Below are 19,132 nucleotides of genomic sequence, written 5' to 3'. Positions count from 1 at the left end.
GCAGGGAGCCTGCTTCTCCCTCTCCCACTCTCCCTGCTTGTGTTCCCACGCTCTCCCTGTCAAATAAATGAATAAAATATTAAAAAAAAATAAATATTTATTTATTTTTAGGGAGACAGAGTGCACACATGCACACACATGGAGAGAGGGGCAGAGGGAGATACTCTTCAAGCAGACTCCCTGCTGAACCAGCTTGACCTGGGGCTTGTTCTCAAAACCCTGTGACCATGACCTGAATGGAAACAAAGCATCAGATGCTTAATGGACTAAGCCATCCAGGCACCCCATTTACTCTTTTGTATTCTTACCGTGTATCTGAATCAATATTTTGATCTCAAAGTGATCGATGGAAGGCATATAGATAAATCAATACCAAAATAATACACACATACCTTTTTCAAGTAGTTATGCAGGGGAAATAATCAGATAATTGCAAAAGATTTCAATAGGAAAAATCTAAACTAAAAAGGATCTTACATTTCATCCTTTTGGATGTATTGACTTGAGTGACTTTTATATATCTTTAAATATATATTCAGTAAGTTACATGCACTGACGGAGTTGAAATAAAATCTAACCAGAGGGGGCGCCTGGGTGGCTCAGTGGGTTAAGCCTCTGCCTTTGGCTGAGGTCATGATCTCAGGGTCCTGGGATCGAGCCCCACATCAGGCTCTCTGCTCAGCAGGAAGCCTGCTTCCTCCCGCCTCTGTCTCTGCCTGCCTCTCTGCCTACTTGTGATCTCTGTCTGTCAAATAAGTAAATAAAATCTTTGGGGAAAAAAAAAAAAAGATAAAATCAGAGAATCTTAATGCTGAAAGTCCCCTGGGCCAATCATTTTATTTTCTGGGAGGAGACAGAAGCCCCAAGAAAGGAATTGACTTGGCCAAGGCCCCACAGCCAGGATGAAAAGCCAGAACACCCAGCCCCTCACCTGTATCTTTTCTCCGGCCTTTGCTGAGCACAGTAGAAGAGACAATGTTCATTCGCTTGCACTGATTCTATTCTAAAACAACAAATGGTTTCATTTTCTCTAGGGCAATAAATATCTAAGAGAAGGCAAAACAACAAACAAAAACGCAAGCAGAGTTATTTGCTTCGTAATTAACGTGTGACGATCCTAGCCCATAATTAAGAAACCCCTAGTTTCTTAATTAATTAGGAAAACAGACCAGGTAGTTGCTGTTATAAAACCATAAACAAGTTCTACAATCGTGGTTAAAAAAAAAAAAAGGTTCTTCTGAACTCAGCTTCTACTTTCCCAATAAATAAAGACATAGCACCACCCCATAAAACAGAAGGAAATAAAACTACAAAGCACTTAGTTGTGTTCTGACAGTCGGCCGGTCAGAGTTTGGGATGGTCCACGATATATTCTGACATTTTAAAACCAACAGAATGCAGTGCCGTTCCAGTGATGAATGAATGTGGGAAGCCCCTCGCCTGCGTGGGTTTCTGTGTGGCACGGATGTTTGTCCATGACGTTGGTCCGACGCGCGGCCAAGGAGGTGGGGAGGCGCGGTGCGGATTGCGGCGTGTCTGACACCGGACAGCGCACGTCCACTTTAAATGTCCACTTGCACGCAACCCAGCAGCTTCCTTGCCACCCCCAAACAGCAGCCCTGTCCCCAGCAGCCCTGTCCCCCACCGCAGTCGTTGGACCCTTCCCCCGGGCAGCCTCTCTCGTTCTCCAGATCCAGCACCTGGGCCTGCCAGGCTTCTCTGAACCGTCCTCCTCCTACTCTTCTCCTTCTGTCTCGTCAGAGGCCCTTGCTCAACGCTTAAAGTTGAGCCTCTTCCTTAAGCCTCCCTAACCTTTCAGTTGACAAGTGCTTTCCCTGAGTTCCTTTAACCCCCCACGAGGATCATCTTTTATATTTAAGATAACAAAGACTCAGGGCAGTGAGGAAACTTGCTCTAGACTCTGATTCCAAACCCTGAAGCTTTGTCTTATGTGACTCTGAATCCATCTTCCAGAAGGCTCTCTGCCCTTCTGTCCTAAAGTGACCTATGGTCACAGTGGAAGATCTCATCTCCTAAACACATCTTCAGCTTATTTCCCGTGTCTGGGTCCGTGTTCACCCAGGGCTCCCTTCCTGATGTCCCTCTCCTCCACACCAACCGACCCTCTCAACTCAACCGGGTTTTAAACCTGGGGCCAGACCTCGCCATTAGGGCTCTTGGAAGGTGTTCTAAGCCGTGCACCCCTGATGGGCCCATAGTAAGCTCTTCCCCGCTGTGTGGGTCCTGGTCCCCAAGACATCCTTTGTAAGTCCTCACAAACGCTGGTGGGTGTTTGAGCAGAGACTCCCGAGACAGAGCCTCTGAGGACTCAAACTTGGAGCTAAAACCTTGGCTCAGGGGAACCAGACGGTCAGAGGGTTTGCGAGAAGTCCCCAAGGTCACAAGCTCATGAGACCTAGTGAGCAGGCACCCAAGATTAACACCTACGTGACCCCAACTGATGGGTCATGGACTCGTGGTTTCCACATGGGCTCTCTCCTGGCTCCCGGAGATGACGTCTCTTGGAATTCTGAGAACAGGGGACAGGGCCAGCCTCCCCATCGTGCTTCATCCTGTTGAACCAAAAACCACCATAGCTGGTTTTTAATATTTTCCCCCTGAGCATTTTTTTCCTTTTTCGAGGCTGTTCTCCCCCAGTGTCTGGTCACGAGACCTGTGCATCTTGGCCGTCTGAGCTGCCCGGGCTCCCATGCTGTGACCTGAGAGACCAGTGCAAAGACAGTTCAGGCAGGCCAGTGGGTGGGAGACAGTCAGCAGCCCTGGGATGTGTGTGGGCACCCCCCGAGGGCCCCCTGAAGGAGGCTGCTCAGCCTGGCCCCGCCGGCCCCTGGGCCCAAGCTGGCGTCATCCAGCTCAGCTGTTGCACACGCAACCGCAACCACAGCTTGTCCTTTGCTGCTACAGGTTGTTCAGCCTTAGCTGTGGACATTCTGTCTAGACGGTTCTTCTTGTGGGGCCGTCTTGTGCAGGATGCTTAGTTAGGGGCACCCCCCCCCCCCCCCTCTACCCACTCGATGCCAGCAGCAACCCCCTCCCCAGTTGTGACAACCAAAAACATCCCCAGTCATCGTCCAGATGTCTCCCGGTAGGCAGAACCACTCCTAGTTGAGAACCAGTGGGCGAAAACGTCGCCGGCCCTTGAGTAAATTGTAGCTCTCGAACTGGTTGCCGGTTTTCAGACACAGTCCCATAAACATTATTCAGGAGCTTTTCAGCCTTCACCGTTTTGACCCCCAAGCCTTGAATTGGTATATATGCTCATCCCCTATCCTCACTCCGAACAGGTGAACGCCCCCAAAATCAAATGGCCAGCATGGCTTCTTTTCCTTGGAAAAAGGGACTCCAGCTAAGCTGGAAGTTCACTGGGAATCTCACTTGGGATGTGAAATTTTATTTTGGATCCAGAAGGATGGCAGCTGAGTGCCTCCCAATGGGCACAGCTTCCAGATAACAGAGGATAAAGAAGAGGCTGTTTAAATGATTTGGGGCTAATAATCAGGAAACCCATGTTTTAGGAGGAATGACATGACCCCACTGGGCTTGGGGATCCCACAGGCCAAAATATCCCCAATGTACAGTTACACATCACACATCTAAGCACCTCGCCACCGCACTGCCAACTGTGGGCCCCGTCTCACCCCCTCTGGACCCTTCTTGCCCCTGCTGTAGTGCCCCTGGACCCATATTCTTCTCCTACCCTTTGTTTCTGGGGCAAGGGCCGGGAGGCGAGAGCGTGTTGGCATATTTGAGTGATAACAAGGAAGTCGCTGTGGCTGGAGTGCGCTGAGTGAGGGGAGGGAGGTGGGACCAGAGACGGGCTGGTCCCCGGAATGTAACCCGGGTTCATCCCACATTGACCCTGTCCCGTGTCACCACTGTGACAGGCACTGCTGCAGAAAATCACTTACCCCAGGGGCCCAACGCTTCCTCCAGTGGGAACGTGACAGGCAGAAGACAGGCAGAGGCCAGCCGGGGATGCCTTGTACCTCCCCAGATAGAGCTGGTCCCCAGCGAGAGCTTACAGCCCCGTCTCTGTTCCAGGAATCTGAGCGGCTGGAACTCATGAACGCGGAGCTGAAGACCCAGATTGAGGAGCTGAAGCAGGAGCGACAGCAGCTCATTCTGATGCTGAACCGGCACCGCCCCACCTGCATTGTCCGGACGGACAGCGTCAAGACCCCCGAGTCCGAAGGCAACCCGCTGCTCGAGCAGCTAGAGAAGAAGTGACCATGGGTTGGGAGCAGGAGGAGGAGGACGAGGAGGACGAGGAGGAGGATTTGGGAAGAGGGGAGAGAACCAGGGCTCCCAGAGGGCCCTTCCTTGCTGCATGACAAACTTGACAACGAGGCTCAGCCCAGCCAGTGCCGGCCGGGCTTTCTTTCTTTTTTTTTTTTTTTTGTGAAACTCTGATCAGCCACACAAGGGGAAGAACAGGCTGACGAAACCAGAAGGACCAAGCGCTGAGACCAAAGTAGACCCTCGGATGGAGCTGCCGTGCCTGGGGCCCCGCTCGAAGAAGGCAGGACAGAGACCCCTGGCCAGAGAGACACCCTAGCGAATGGCCTGGGGCGCCGCTCTGGCCTCTCCACTGGGTGCCTGTGGAGAGACCTCGGAGCAGCCAGGAAAAGCCATGACTTGCAAACGAAATGTGGCTGGGCATGGAACTCAGAGACCAACTGCAGCCTGCCTGCCCCCGGCCGTGCCTCCCAACCCTGCTGCGAGGCCACCAGGGTCCACCGTGGGTCTCGCTGGGAGCAGCAGCCGGGACGCACCCTCGGCGGCCCTGCCGGAGTTTGCTGCGGGCACGAGGCGCGGGCGCCCTTCCAAAGCACATACTCACCGAATGTTTACAGACTGGCTGTCCTGGCAGGGCTTTCAACTGCACATGTTTTTTTATACTTTCTTTTTTTTTTTTTTAATATTTTTTACAAAAAAAAAAAGATTTTATACAAGCAATATATATATGGATTTCTATAATCACTCGATGTGATATAGTATAAATATGCTACGGTTTGTTTGTTACGAGCAGATATCCAGCAGTTATGGCCATTGTGTGTAACCCTAAGTACTGTAGTCGTCTCTGGGTGTTGGGGGTGGCCGGGGCGGGCGTGGGGTGCATTTCCATCCTGGTAAACCCTTCATAGTACTCAGTCCTGTATTGCTCAGTAAACGTTACTCTTACCTACTCAGCTGCCTCTTGTGGTGTCTACCTAGGGAGTGGGGTGCAAGCCACGCTCGGGGGGGCCTCCCAGTGTGTGGCATCAGGGGATGTTTGGAGCATCTGCTGTAGGCCCTTGGTTTTCACCATGGCCCTCCCGGGTAAGTTTTATATGCCCATTTTACAGATGCAGAAGTCGAGACTCGGAAAAGTTCAAGAACTCTGCAGTACTTCCTTAGTTTCTTTCCTCTGCGAGTGTCCCAAGTGTGTGCCCTGTGTGTGCCAGCCAATCTCCAAGGAGCTGAGCAGTCACCATAAAATGACAATTATCTTGTTCTCTGCCAGTGTGGATAGTTGTTATTTACGACCTTTGTGCCAATGATTTCCTCTCTTCTATTCTCTAAAGGTAGCTGCAGAGTTTGTGTTCTGTATTCAGCTCTTCTAGAGACAAATGCTGGGATTCACGATTCCTAGGTTCATTCGGCTCCTGCATGGCCATAGTCATCGGTGTTGAGCTCCTCATCCCCTCCCTGGGCCTCCCCGTGCCTTCCTGCCAGGTGGTCATAAATGAGGCCTCCACCCAGAGTTGCTGTGAGAATCAACCGTACAACCCCAAAGAAGGACAAGACCCATTAGCAATCAGATGGGCAGAAACCAGTATGTGTTGGTCAGGATACGAATTAAAGGGAACTTACAGAGGCCACTAGTGGGAAATCGGTGTGACTCCTGTGCAAAGCAATTTGGCAATTACCGGTGATGCTAACGCAAAACGCATCCTTTGACCCAGCAATTTCCCTCCTAAGTCTGTGCCCTGGAGGAACTCGAGCACAGGGGCCGAGGAACCGGACAAGCTGTCACTGAAGCTCTGTTTGTAATAGAGAAACTGGAAACAGCCTAAATACACGTGAAGAGAAGACCAGATAAATTGTATTTTTATAGAATCAAATATTATTCAGCCGCTAAAAAGAATGAACCAGAGCTACAGGTGTCAGTGCGGATAAATCTCAGGAACACAGTGTTGAGCTGGAGAGGATGGCAATTTGCAAGAGGTTATACGCAGTCCACCACGTATGCAATCTTCCTGAACATGTAAACTGATGCCTTACTTTTTACGGGTACACACAGAACTGGATAGTGGAGTTACAAAAGCATGCACAGGACTGCTCTAAAAATCAAATATCAAAATCAGTAATGGGGAATGCTCCTGGGGGGAGGGGAGAGAGGGGGTGGAAGGCAGCATCTGCAAGGCTAAGCACTGGGTTTCAACTGTATGAGTAAGATTTCATTTATTTTAAAAAACCGGAATCAAATATGGAATAATGTTTTAGTTTGTCAGAGGGGAGTGGTATCGTCACATTCTTCTGCATGCTTGGTATATTTCATAATAAAAGAAAACTTGCCACAGCACAAATAGGTTTTGTTTTTCCATTCCTTCCACAGCAAACTCAGGAAATAAAATACAAAATCTGAAATTACAGTGGAGTTCCAGCAAGTGCTCTTTGAATTGATGCAAATTTAATGGAATGCCTAGAGGGAGAGAGAGATAATTCAAAGGGTGTGATTTGTTGAGCTGGCCCTTGTATTCAGTAAGGCCAAGCCCAGGAGTGAAGGCACCTTGGGGAGTGTAGATCTGCTGCTTTCAGTGGGTTCTGGTCCCTGCTCTCTGCAAACTGCGCAATTAAAGACATACGTGTTTCTCCTTAAATGCTGACTTTTCATCCCAACCCGAGGTAAAATGTAATCCACCGCACCTTTAAGTTAAGGCTCAAAGCAGAGTGAGGGGGAGGCATTTTAAAGAGCTGAATGCCGTTTCCACAGGCATGTTCATTTCTTGTTGTTGCCCTAAGGAATCACCACAGATTTAGTAGCTTAAGGCAATACAAATTTTAATGTCTTAAAGTTCTGGAGATTGGAAGTCCAAAATGGGTCTCACTGGGTTAAAATTCAGGTGTCAGCTGGTCTGCATTCCATTTGCAGGCTCTGGTTGGGGGGGGGGTCTGTTTTCTTGCCCTTCCCAGTTTATGGAGGCTGCCCACATTCCTTGGCTTGTGGCCCTCTCCCTCTCTAAAGCCAGCAGTGGCTAGGTGAGTCTCTCTCATGTCTCATCCCTCTGACACCGACTCCTCTGCCTTCCCTCTTCCATCTTTTAAGGACCGGTGTTGATTATATTGGGCCCACCTGGATAATAAGGACAATCTTATTTTAAGGTCAAGTGATTAGCAGCTTTAATTCTATATGCAACCTTAACTCCCCCTTGCCGCGTAACACAACATATTATAACATAATATATTATAACATAACATAATATATTCATGGGTTCTGTCCCCAAGAGGCCATAACTTCGCCTCCTGCAACAATAATTTAAGAGTTGGAGGTTCTTACAGCTCTCCTCCCTCCCTGGCAAGTTAGGTTGTTTTGCATCTAAGTGTTATGAGAATAGAGTCTCTATGCGGGGCGTCCCCCGTGCCTGGCACTGTGCTTGGCACAGAGCTGATGGTCAACACACAAGCACCATACACACAGACACACGAGCTCACAAATGCACTCACAGATGTATGTGATACGGTATAGACACAGGCAGATACAGCTGTGCACAACACACAGACACACAGGCAGATACACACAGTTAGTTATTCACGTCAGGTGTGACTGAGCATAAAGTAATGAGATTGACACGTCTTATTCCTGTATATTACATTTCTATAATTTTGGAATGAACTTCTTCTCCATACTGACAAATCATCTTTCTTTGGGAAGAGCTTGTTATGGTTAATGACAATGTTAATCAAGTTGGGCATACTGTTTTGGCTTAAAAAACCTAAATATGTCACTGAGTTTCTTGTTTGGTTTTTAATACTGCTCTGGGGGCAAATCCTGAAGAAACAAGTGGAGTCCTAATGCTTGGACCACCTGCAGTGAAATTAACATTGAAGCATCAGCCTCCGCAGTTCTGCGGGTTGGTCCTCGTTTGGGTGGACGATCCTGGGCACCTATTGTGCCCCATTTAAAATCCTCAAACTCTAATTCTAGTGCATGACTGGGTCTGAGCAGGTGTGGACAACCTCACACAGGTGCAAGCTGATCGTGCCCTCCCCACCCTTGCCACAGGCATGCCCTGCATTCCCACTTCCTGTCCTGGGAGACATCCCGTGATCCCCTCCACACTTACATATATGCAGCCTGGAAATTCGGGGGAGTTGGCGCCTGTAGGTCCTCCATTGACTAGCTGTGGGGAGGGACCAATAGATGAATTCTTTTCCCTTTCATCCTCCAGGTGGAGAGTGTCCAGGTGGAGATTTCTGGAATGTGTTTCCCAAGCTTCCTCAAAAGGTCTTGCAAGATTAAGCAAGTCCTGTAGAAGTGACCTGCAGAGTTGGCCCAACTCAGTAGTGCATCTTGTATTGGTTTTCTCTCCTTCCCTGTTTCACTCCTTTGTTCCCTGGGATCACTTCCCAAATAAAGAACCTGAGCCCAAGCTTTGGTCTCAGGGGGAACCCAGGTGAAAAGAGTTGGTGTCAGAAGTAGCCCTAGAAATCAGACCCTCAGGTTGGGATAGATGGAGGGATTCACTTGCCAGCCAGATGGCAGGGACAGGAAGTGGGATGGAGAGAATCGCTGACCTACAGAAGCATCACAGTTACTCCGTTGTCTCCTGTGTGGATTGCAATGTGATACAGGTGGGAAGGGAAGTGGTTATCTGCGGCACCTGTATGGTATGAGGCTAAGGTATGGAGTTTGAGTGGATTCCCTTTTGTTAACTGTGTTGGAAGTCTTGGGGGGGAAAAGATGCAAAACTTAGTTTGGCCAACCGTCAAGTCAAGACATGCACAAAACCAGAAGATATCCTCGGCAGTATTTAAGGAGATGTTTGGTTCTTCTAGTCCCAGGACACAGTGCTGAGAATCAGGCCCAGAATCTAACTCCAAAGGTGGCAGACTCATTAAAGAGAATGAGTGTCTACCCTTGAAAATGTTTCCATATCGAAGTCAGTATGCTAAAGGGAAAAAGGTAGGATCTTGAGAGCTGAAATGGGGCCGTTTGAGTAAATGTAACTCTTGAAATCCTAGAATCCCTTGAACCCTCTGGACAGGCAGAAGCAGCCCCCTGCCCCTTACCTGAGGCAGAGTGCTCTTGAAGTAGGTGCCCCGCAGCACGATGGTCATCCTCAGGACCCACCTCCGCCACACTCATGACCACCAGAGAGAGAGGATCATGTGTCAGGACAGTCCGAGTAGGAGAAATACAGTCGCTGCCCCATAAGGAAATCGCCTATTTGTTGAAGGACCTGCGAGACCTGGGTGATGTGGATTCACAGGCACAAGGGAGGCCTATGGGGATGATGGTGCCTCGAGGCTGTTGGACCAGCAGGGCCTGGACATCAGTCTGGGAAGGGGAGCACCGGGCACAGGAGCACTCAGCTATGACTCTGGGCTCAAAGCCACGGCACTGGCACCGGGAATGTGCCCTAGTACATTGCAAGTATCGCTCCTCGAAGCTTCCTCATGCCATGAACCCACAGTATGGGAAGTGGAGATCCTGAAACAGCACTGGCAGAGACTCAACGAAGGGGTCAGAAGGTTCAGGGAGGAGGCCGTGTTCGCATGGGTTTGTTATACGAGACTGGAGGCCCATGACCTGGACCATGGTCCTCAGGAGGACCAGAGGAATGCTCACTAGTGCAATGCTGAGCTACTGGAGAGGGGCCACTAGCATCCTAGAGAAGCTCTGAACATGTCAGGGTGGACCGAAGATGCTGCCATAAAACTGGGGCTCCCTAATATCAGTAGGGATTACCGAGTTCCAGAACCGTAAAAGCCAGGAGAAGGCAATTAACCGGCATTATGGACAGCAAGGCCCTCATCCCTTTCTAGGTCTAAGTCATTTCACAGAGCCAGAACCCACTGATGGCAGGGTAGGCTGGGTCCCCTTGAGGAAGACCCTGAATTACTTAATAAAACATTCAGGAATCTTCCCAACGGGTATCTAGACAGCGAGGAAGGTGGAATTCTCACATCTTTTGGGCACCACTGCATCCCACATCCCTGTTAAAACTCCGGGTATGAGATGACCGTGATGTTGGAATATCTGAAGGGTGAGATGCTCTCCTGGCTAGAGACTGGTTCAGTGGAGCTAGGAGGTCAAGGGTATTCGGGCCAGAGTCCGCCTGTCAAGGGGGTTCAGTGCACCCGCAGACCCTCCCCGTAGCTCTCTACCCAGAGCCTGACCGAAAGGAGGGTTTTGATAGGAGAACCTGAGCCAAAATGCTTCAAACTGCCCCCTCCATTCACCCGCGTGAATCCGAAGTGATGGGTCTGGGCCAAGAGCAGCTGCGGAGAACAGCGCCCCCATCGATCACTCCCGGGATGAAAGGAAATGGGGGCGGGCCCTATCCTATTCCCGCGGGACTCATTCGCGGCGGGGGCGGGGCGGGGGAGACCCGGTGGATTGTGCCGGGCAGCGGTGGGCTCCTGGTACTCCGAGTCACTGCTGCGTGTTGACGGGTTATCGCTGTTCCAACACACGGTCCAGCCCCTGGCGTCCGGTAAGCAGCTAATAATTGGTAGATGCTTTCTTCTTAATTCCCATCACGAAGGAGAGTCAAAAACAGCTCACTTTTACTGCAAGGAAGGCAGAAATAGCATTCGTTGTCTGGCGGGGGCGGGGGGGGGGGTGCTGTACTAACTCTCTAGCTCCCCATCGGAATATGATTTTCCAGAGTTTTGATCTTTCTGTCCTTCCACAGAATTCAACTGCTGGCCTTATACTCAGGGCCTGATGCTAATAGGACCCGCAGAGCGGGAGGTGGCCCGCGCTCTGGATGCCCCAGTGAGGCGCGCGAGCACCAGCCCTTGGGAAAGAAGCCCTGTGAGTGATCCGACGCCTGCCGCGTGGGTGGAGTTTTTATTGGTCCTGTGTCCCGGCGTTCCAAAGCACCCCCTTCAAGATAAAGGACAGGTAATCGCACCTTGCACCCCAGCTGAGAAAGAGGCTCAGGGCCCAAGGAACATCTTTGGGTTTTGGAGGCAGCATAAACACCTCACTTAGGAATACTGCTCGTGGGATAGCTGGGCGGCTCAGTGGGTCAAGTGTCTGCCTTCGGCTGTGGTCACGATACGGGAGTCCTGGGATTGCAATGCATGCATTGGGTTCCCTGCTCAGTGGGGAGCCTGCTTCTCCCTCTGCCTGCCGCTCCCCCTGCTTGTACTCTCTCTCACTCTCTGACATCTAAGTAAATAAAATCTTTAAAAAAAAAAAAAGGCAATACTGCTCTGACCCCTTTTGCAGTGACTTGGAAAGCTGCCCGTCTGGAGTGGGGTTCTTTAGCAGCTCAGGCTGTGGTGCAAAGGGCTCTGCCACCATGGGACGTGTCCCTGTAGGCTCTGCCATCATATCACCTGGCACACCCAGGGGTCTGGAGGTTTCCACGGTGCATAAGATGCTGCTGTTGTGAATGTGCAACCTATGAAAAATTAAAATAAAACCTTATGTACTGTCTCCTATGGTCCCTGTGAAATCTATCCATGAGGATCAGCTTTCCTTGCCTTCCTGCAGGCCTGGAACTTTCGTGCTCCCTGTCAGGTAAGAAATGGCCCTGTGTCCTTGTAAATCTCCATTCTCCATCTGTTCATTAGAAGGTCCAGTCTAAGAGGAAAGAAAAACCTCTAAGTTTTTGTGTTCAAATCTTCTCCCCTTGCCAGCGCAGGCCAGCTTCAGTCTGATAGTCTATAGCCCAAGGGCAAACTGGGCAGATATATCCGTAGGAAGCGCTCTCCTCAGGCCCAAGAGACGGTCTACCTCCAGTTTCTTTCTGGTACAATCCAGCATGTTCTAGATGGCCTTATTGGACAGACCAACGCCAGCTACACCAGCCCACACAGGCCTTGGGATCCTCTTGGTCGTGCCCTGTCCAGAGACACTCAGGACATATGGACCTGGCCCAGAACAACCGCTACTTCAAGGGGTTCCAGGGCAGCTCCCCCTCTCTTGGCTCTAGGGAAAGGAGGCACCAGCCCCTTCCTCCTGCCTGGCAGAGAAAAGGAACTCTGCACCACCATACTTCTCTCCAAAAGAATGGTTCTACAAATTTTTTTTTCATCTCTTTATATCTGGAGCCCCCTTTTTCCTTTCTTTAAAGATTCTTATTTATTTATTTGAGAGAGAGAGAGAGAGAGAGAGAGCATAAGTGAGGTGGGGAGCGGAGGGTGCCAGAAGGAGAAAGAAGCAGGCTCCCCCCTGCTGAGCCACGGGTGGTGGGCTGGGGGGTGGCGGGACTGGATCCCACGACTCACCGGTGATGAGGTGATGAGGAAGCAGAAGGCAAAGCTGAGGACAGGCTGACAACCTGCAACCCCCCCCCACCCTGCCCCCACCCTGTCCCCGTGGGATATTTGTGACATTCCTCCTGAAAGCTCCCAACTGTCTTCACGCTCCTGTTCTGCCTTGCCAGAGGGAAAAACAACCTTAACTTGACAATGGCAAGGCCTCCCTGTATCCTGGGATACATGAAAATTTAATACATGAAAATTCTTCTGAAACCTCCCTTTCCCTTACCTCCCCCAACCCCCAAGTATATAATCAGCCACCCCGTCAAATCCCAGGGTAGCCGTTCTTTCTGCCCATGGGTCCTCTCCCCAAGCTTTAACAAAATCACCTTTTTATGCACCAAAGACTCTTGGCCATCAGCTCCAGACCCCACCCTACTGAACCTCACCTATATTCCAAAACCGCATCCCTGGGATCATGACCCGAGCATAAGGCCTAACCCACTGAGCCACCCAGGTGTCCCCTTTTCATGCCCTCCAACTGGAAAAGGGTCCAATCATCCTGGAACCCATTCCTTAAAATTTATAAAGCTTGCACTTGCTAATGGGGCTTCCCATCTATTGTGCCTTGGTGTTTCAGTCAAATCTTTAATTTTAACATCCTGGGCACATTGTTTCTGGAGTTAAATCGCAGGGAGGATTTCAAAGGGTCACTGACTCACATGACTCTGCTTCTTAAAGACAGGCTGCCCCCTTGTGCAGACGCTATGGTTCACCAATGAACAGATCCTAATTTTTACTGAGTATCTACCATATACTCCCGTGAGGTGGGTGTTACAGCTTCAAGTTCCACGTTATTGATGAGGAAACTGTGACAGCACCCCGGGATTCAGTCCAAGAACCATTTCCTGAGCCAGGCTGGAAGGCAAACAGACCTGGTCCAGAATCCCTGCCTTTGAGGAGAGCAGTCCCTCAGGAGACAGAGCAACAGGTAGGGACCTCCTGTCAGGCGACCCTCAAGCTGTGCCCTTTCCTCCTGGGGGAAAAGAAAACCTCATTTTGGGTGGGCATCCACCACGGTTTGCTGACCATCTTGTCATTTTACTCCTCTAGAGTAGCTTTCCTGTCAGTGTTTTAATCTTTGACAGCTGCCCTGGCCCTCTTTGGTGGCCAAGGGGCTGCCCTGTGGTGGTGGCTATGTCCTCAGGCTTTTCCACGTGGTGCCCCTTCTAGTCACTCAATCCCAGCTTCTACTGCCCTCCTGTGAGAAAAACCCTGACAAACCAGCCACAGGCCTCCCAGCCCATTCAAGCTCCCTGAAGGCCCCAGATCCTTCCCTCCCAGCCCTATTACGGTGGTATTTATAGCCCAAATCTGAAGGGTATTATTATTCTCCTTCCTCTGCCTTTCTTTGCTTAAAATAAAGACTCAGTCCACTCTTCTATTAAGCCAGATTTGCATAACACCGTCTGGGAAGAAACCTCCTCAGGGCCCAGGGCTTCTGAACTCTGTCTTTTTACAGGGTTTCTGAAAAAGCTCTATTTCTCTTTGAAGGTTCAGGGGAAACCAGGAGAGACTTCCCTCAAATGCATTCCCTTCAAGTCCCTGAACCTTTGCATTTCTAAAGCAGCTTGTAGCCTGGGCTCTGGAGACTTCCTTTCCCTCATTAGAAAGGGAAGGGGTGGGGGGTGAGTCCAAGGTCACTGCTTTGGAACTCCTGAATTATGCTCCAGTAAAATAGTCACTTTCTGGGGCACAGATTTGTGGGGTCCCACTCTGCGTCAGGTAGGTGGAGGTACGGGTAGCCCCCTGCGGTTGGCCTCCATCCCTGCCTGGGCTCCCCACCAAGGAGCAGATGACCCAATGGGTCCCCATTGGGACCACAATTTCTACTCCTCCTCCACTGGACTGTCATTCTCTCACTAAGCCTTTGCAAAAGAAAAGGAGGGTGTCTTCCATCATAAACTATAGTTAAACGATTAATAGGATTTGCTAAATTCGTTACATAAATACAAAAACTGTTTACAAGCATAATACATTTTGCTGTCAATTCCTCCTCACTAGGAATTAGTACTAGTAGTCCAGCCAGGCAAGGAGGCTGCAGTAAGTCATTCCTGGTCACCTTCATCTTCTTTACTTGAACATTAACTTGAAAAACACACAAAAAGTGTTTAAATGACTTAGAATTGAGAGAATGAAAAGACAAGCCAAAAGCAGGGAGAAAATATTTGCAAAACATGTATCTGAAAAAGATCTGGCATCCAAATTATACAAAGAACTCCCAAAACTCAACTGTAAGAAAAAAAAGAAAAACTATCCCTGACACCGCATCGAAGGAGATCTACAGAGAGCCAACAAACATGGGAAAAGATGCCAGCTTTGTATGTCACCAGGGACTCACAAATTAAAGCAACAAGGAGATCCTACTACACATCTATGTGAATGGCCAAGATCCAAAACACTGGTCATACCAAATCCTGGTGGGGGTACAGAGCTTTGAGGACATAGGAGGCATTCATTGCTGGTGACAAAGCCAGCTGGTAAGTTTCTCTGGAAGATAGTTTGTTGGTTTCTTACAAAGCTAGATGTATTATACAACCCTGCAATCGTGCTCCTTTTTTTTTTTTTTAATTTTATTTATTTATTTGACAGAGAGAGAGATCACAAGTAGGCAGAGAGGCAGGCAGAGAGAGAGAGAGAGAGAGAGAAGGAAACAGGACCCTTGCTGAGCAGAGAGCCCGATGCTGGACTCGATCCCAGGACCCTGAGATCATGACCCGAGCCGAAGGCAGCGGCCTAACCCACTGAGCCACCCAGGCGCCCTGCAATCGTGCTCCTTAACATTAACCCAAATGAGCTGAAAACTTAAGGTCCACCCAAATGTTTAGAGCAGCTTTATTCACCATTGCCCAAAATTGAGAGGAGCCAAGATGTCCTTCAATGGGTGAGTGGAGTGTCCAGAAGATGGGATATTACTTAGCAACAAATAGATATGAGCTGCCAATCCATGAAAAGAGGTGGAGGAAATTTAAATGCATGTTACTAAGTGAAAGAAGCTAGCAGAAAAAAGCTACATAGTATATTGTTTGCTATATGTTGTTTTGGAAAAGGCAAAAGTATGGGAAGAGTAAAAAGTTAGTGGTTGCCAGGGTCTGGGGGAAGGGAGGGAGGAACAGGTGGAGAAGAGGGGGTTGTTAGGGTGGGGAACTATTCTGCCCCATATTGAAATGCGGGATAACGGTGCATCTGTGACTTTATACCTTTGTCAAAACCCATAGTTCTGTACAACACAGAGTGAACTCACATATAAACTATAGACTTTAATTAATAACAATATGTTAATATTGGTTTGTCAATAAATGCACCAAACTAATACAAGATATTAATAGTGTATAAACTGTTGCGGGGAGCTATGGTATGGAAGGATAAGGGAGTTTATGGGAACTCTCTGTGCTTTCTGCTCAACTTTTCTGTTAACATGAAAGTGCTTAAAAAAAAAGAAAAAATCTGTTGGGGCATCTGGGTGACTCAGTGGGTTAAGCCTCTGCCTTCAGCTCAGGTCATGATCTCAGGGTCCTGGGATGGAGGCCTGCATCAGGCTCTCTGCTCAGCAGGGAGCCTGCTTCTCTCCTCTCCCTCTGCCTGCCTCTCTGCCTACTTGTGATCTCTCTCTCTCTCTCTGTGTCAAATAAATAAATAAAACCTTTAAAAAATCTACTAATTAAAAAAAAAACTATAATTCTGTCTTAAAAAAAATCATGTAAATTAAGAAGTAGCCGTTCCAGCCCATTTCATCACCCCACTCTACATATCCCCAATAAAGTAACCGTTGTTTATAATCTGGTGTGCGCGCTTCCTGACTTTTCCCCTAAGGTTCCACAAATATAGCTATATTTGTATCTAGCTATCCGCAGCACCACACATAAAAAAATTAAAATGAAATCAGGCTTTACATACCATATTAGCCTGCAACGTGTTTATTTCACTCATGTTATGGACCTCTTTCCAGGCTGTACATGTAGATCTAACTTTTTTGAAAACTGTCCAGTGCCATGGGCACTAACGGTTTGATTGCTAAATAGGAGTCACAAGAACAAATGGACAATGCTTGCAGATCTGCAGTTTACTTCAGGTAAAGCACTACAAGCATTGAAGCAAGAGAGCGAGGGCTCCAGACAGGCCAAGTATAAGCTTCAGTCGTTCTCGCCTGCAAGACCCATACAGATGCACTTTCTCTCTTGGGTCGCAGATGTGTCCCAGAACACCTCAGACTTAGAAAGTCCCAGATGGAATTTCTTTTCTTTTCTTTTCTTTTCTTTTCTTTTCTTTTTTTAAGGATTTTATTTATTTATTTGACAGACAGAGATCACAAGTAGGCAGAAAGAGAGAGGGAAGCAGGCTCCCTGCTGAGCAGAGAGCCCGATGCGGGACTCAATCCTAGGACCCCTAGATCATGAACTGAGCCCAAGGCAGCAGCTTTAACCCACTGAACCACTCAGGTGCCCCCAGATGGAGTTTCCACATGGGCTTCTTCTTTCCTGCTAACCATACAAACATATTGCTTTCTGTATAACCTGCACGAACAGCAGAGAGCTCCAGGAGTCTCTCCAAAACCAGGTACGAATCATTAATTTCACCGTGATCAACAAATAATGCCCCAAAAGTAAAAATAAAAACAAACACTGCTGACAAACTGGTAAAAGCCCCGATGAAACTCCTCAGATCCATGGTTACAAAACAGCACTCTTCATCAGCACCGATCATGTCTGCACCATCATGAATGCCTTGTATTTCCGTAAATCAGCTCATGCCAATTTCAGGTCTGCTAGAATGAACCCGCACAGCCCGCCATGGTACGTACGAAACATACTCTAGTCAACCCTTTCCATACTGATGAGTGTTAGAGTTCTCTCCCCGCCTTTCCTCACTGCTGTTACAAACCTGGCCACACGAACATCTTCATACATGCATGCTTTTATGTATTTGTATGTTAATTTCTGTAGCATCCGTCCCTCAAGTGATGTGGACAAATCACTTTCCTTTGCTTTTCTTGATCTGTCTTTTGTGTCTTCTTTTCTCTGTATTTTAGGAGGATAGGGCCTCACTGTGTGGGATTGCTGTGCTCAGGTGCTCACGTTCCTGCTGAGGTTTTGCTGAAGTGTCTTTCTCTTCATCTTTGCACCTGCTCCCCTACCCTCCTGTTCCCTGGCTTTCTGTGTCTTGATTCTCTTACCCTCTGCTTTTAAGCCCCAAGGAATGTGATTACTTCTCTCTGGGATCAGGGCTGTGCATAGTGAAAGGGATCATTTCTCTAGGGGGGATTCTATTTTTTTGAAAGAAGACTGTTACCTAATAGAACATAACACCCACAGGCAAAGTCTAAGGAAACAAAACAAATCTATGTTAAGTGCTAATTAGGTGCTGAAACAGATGGTCTCTGTATCTCAATGGCTTAATTTAAGAAGAGTTCCGTTCAAGATCGGGGGTCCTGAGATCGAGCCCCCTGTCAGGCTCCCTGCTCGGCAGGGAGCCTGCTTCTCCCTCTCCCACTCCCCCTGTTTGTGTTCCCTCTCTCACTGTGTCTCTCTCTGTCCAATAAATACAATCCTTAAAAAAAAAAAAAAAAGTTCAATTCTCTTCTAACGCCCCAGTCCTGATGTGGTTAGATCATTCTCTCTACCTGAACTTGTCCCTCTTCAGGAATCGAAAACATTTGTCTGCTAGGAAGACTTCTCTTTAATGACCTCTGCCTCCCCCATTTCACAGCCTCCTGCTCAGAAACAAATCTTCATTTCAGATTATCAGAGTCACAAAGAGGATGGCTTCCCCTGGCCTGGGGCTAAAACCCTAACGCCCACCCACTCGCCCACACCCACCTATTCTCACTCACAGACATACATCCTACCCTGTGATTTGGGGCAAGCCAGTTAACTGATTAGCCTTAGTTTCTTCATCTGTGAAATGGGGCTAAAACCCTTCAGAAATGTTGTCCCACATGGAAAGCATTTAGGACAATGCAGGGCACATAGTAAGAGTCTTAAATGTTCCGTATGGGAACTATGAAATTAGACACAATTCCTGCCCTTGTGGAACATACAGCTTAGTGGGAAAAGACAGACATCGAATACGTAATTAGAGATATAGTGAGTGATTAAAAAATGTGGGGGCGGAATTCAATGACGTAAGGGGTAGGCATTATCAGACGGCCCTTTTATCAGATGGAAAAGCTTCAGCCCCGGGGAAATTCACTATGTTTCTCTGGCTCGTGCTCTTAGCCAAGTGGTGCAGCTGGGGCTCAGACCCGATCTGCCTCATCTCCAGCCCCTGTGCTCAGGGCTCCGTGGTAACTCTCTAGAGCCCTACGCACTTTGTGGGTCCTTTCCTCCATTAAAAAATATATTAAGAATTATATTTTTACAACTGTACTGATATAAAGACAACTAAAACCCCAGCTGGGTTATGTTCCTTTTTCTCCCTTCTGATCTTAAAAGAAATTACAGCATTTTCTTGGCCTCCTAAAAGTATCATGGCTCTAGGCACTGTCCGTGTGCTTATCATAGGAAGTTGAATGGGATATAATCTGGTCCCCTGCCAGGGGAAGAGCTAGAAAAAGAATACAATTAATATTAGTAACAGCGATTTTAGTTTAGATGTATTAAGTGCTTTTAAATCTGTCAATAAACTAAGAACT

General features: G+C 48.4%; 1 protein-coding gene across 8 annotated transcripts in view; it reads left to right on the top strand.

The window, feature by feature from the left end:
- JDP2 (Jun dimerization protein 2) overlaps nt 1–19,132 on the top strand; it is a 65,524-nt gene that overhangs the window by 34,206 nt on the left and 12,186 nt on the right. For 3 of the 8 annotated variants that reach the window (XM_059373710.1, XM_059373707.1, XM_059373709.1), the window contains one exon: nt 4,063–4,993. In XM_059373710.1, coding sequence (XP_059229693.1) covers nt 4,063–4,248 — 186 coding nt within the window. In that variant the 3' untranslated portion in view covers nt 4,249–4,993. Of the gene's footprint in view, nt 1–4,062; nt 4,994–10,922; nt 11,437–11,464; nt 11,655–11,731; nt 11,745–19,132 lie in introns of those variants that run through there. The other 5 variants (XR_009399196.1, XM_059373711.1, XR_009399195.1 and 2 more) reach the window with 4 other exon arrangements.

This window comes from Mustela nigripes, chromosome 13, assembly GCF_022355385.1.
Source record: "Mustela nigripes isolate SB6536 chromosome 13, MUSNIG.SB6536, whole genome shotgun sequence".
NCBI lineage: Eukaryota > Metazoa > Chordata > Mammalia > Carnivora > Mustelidae > Mustela > Mustela nigripes.
Note: the sequence above shows the minus strand (reverse complement) of the source record. Positions and strands in the feature narration are given on the sequence as shown.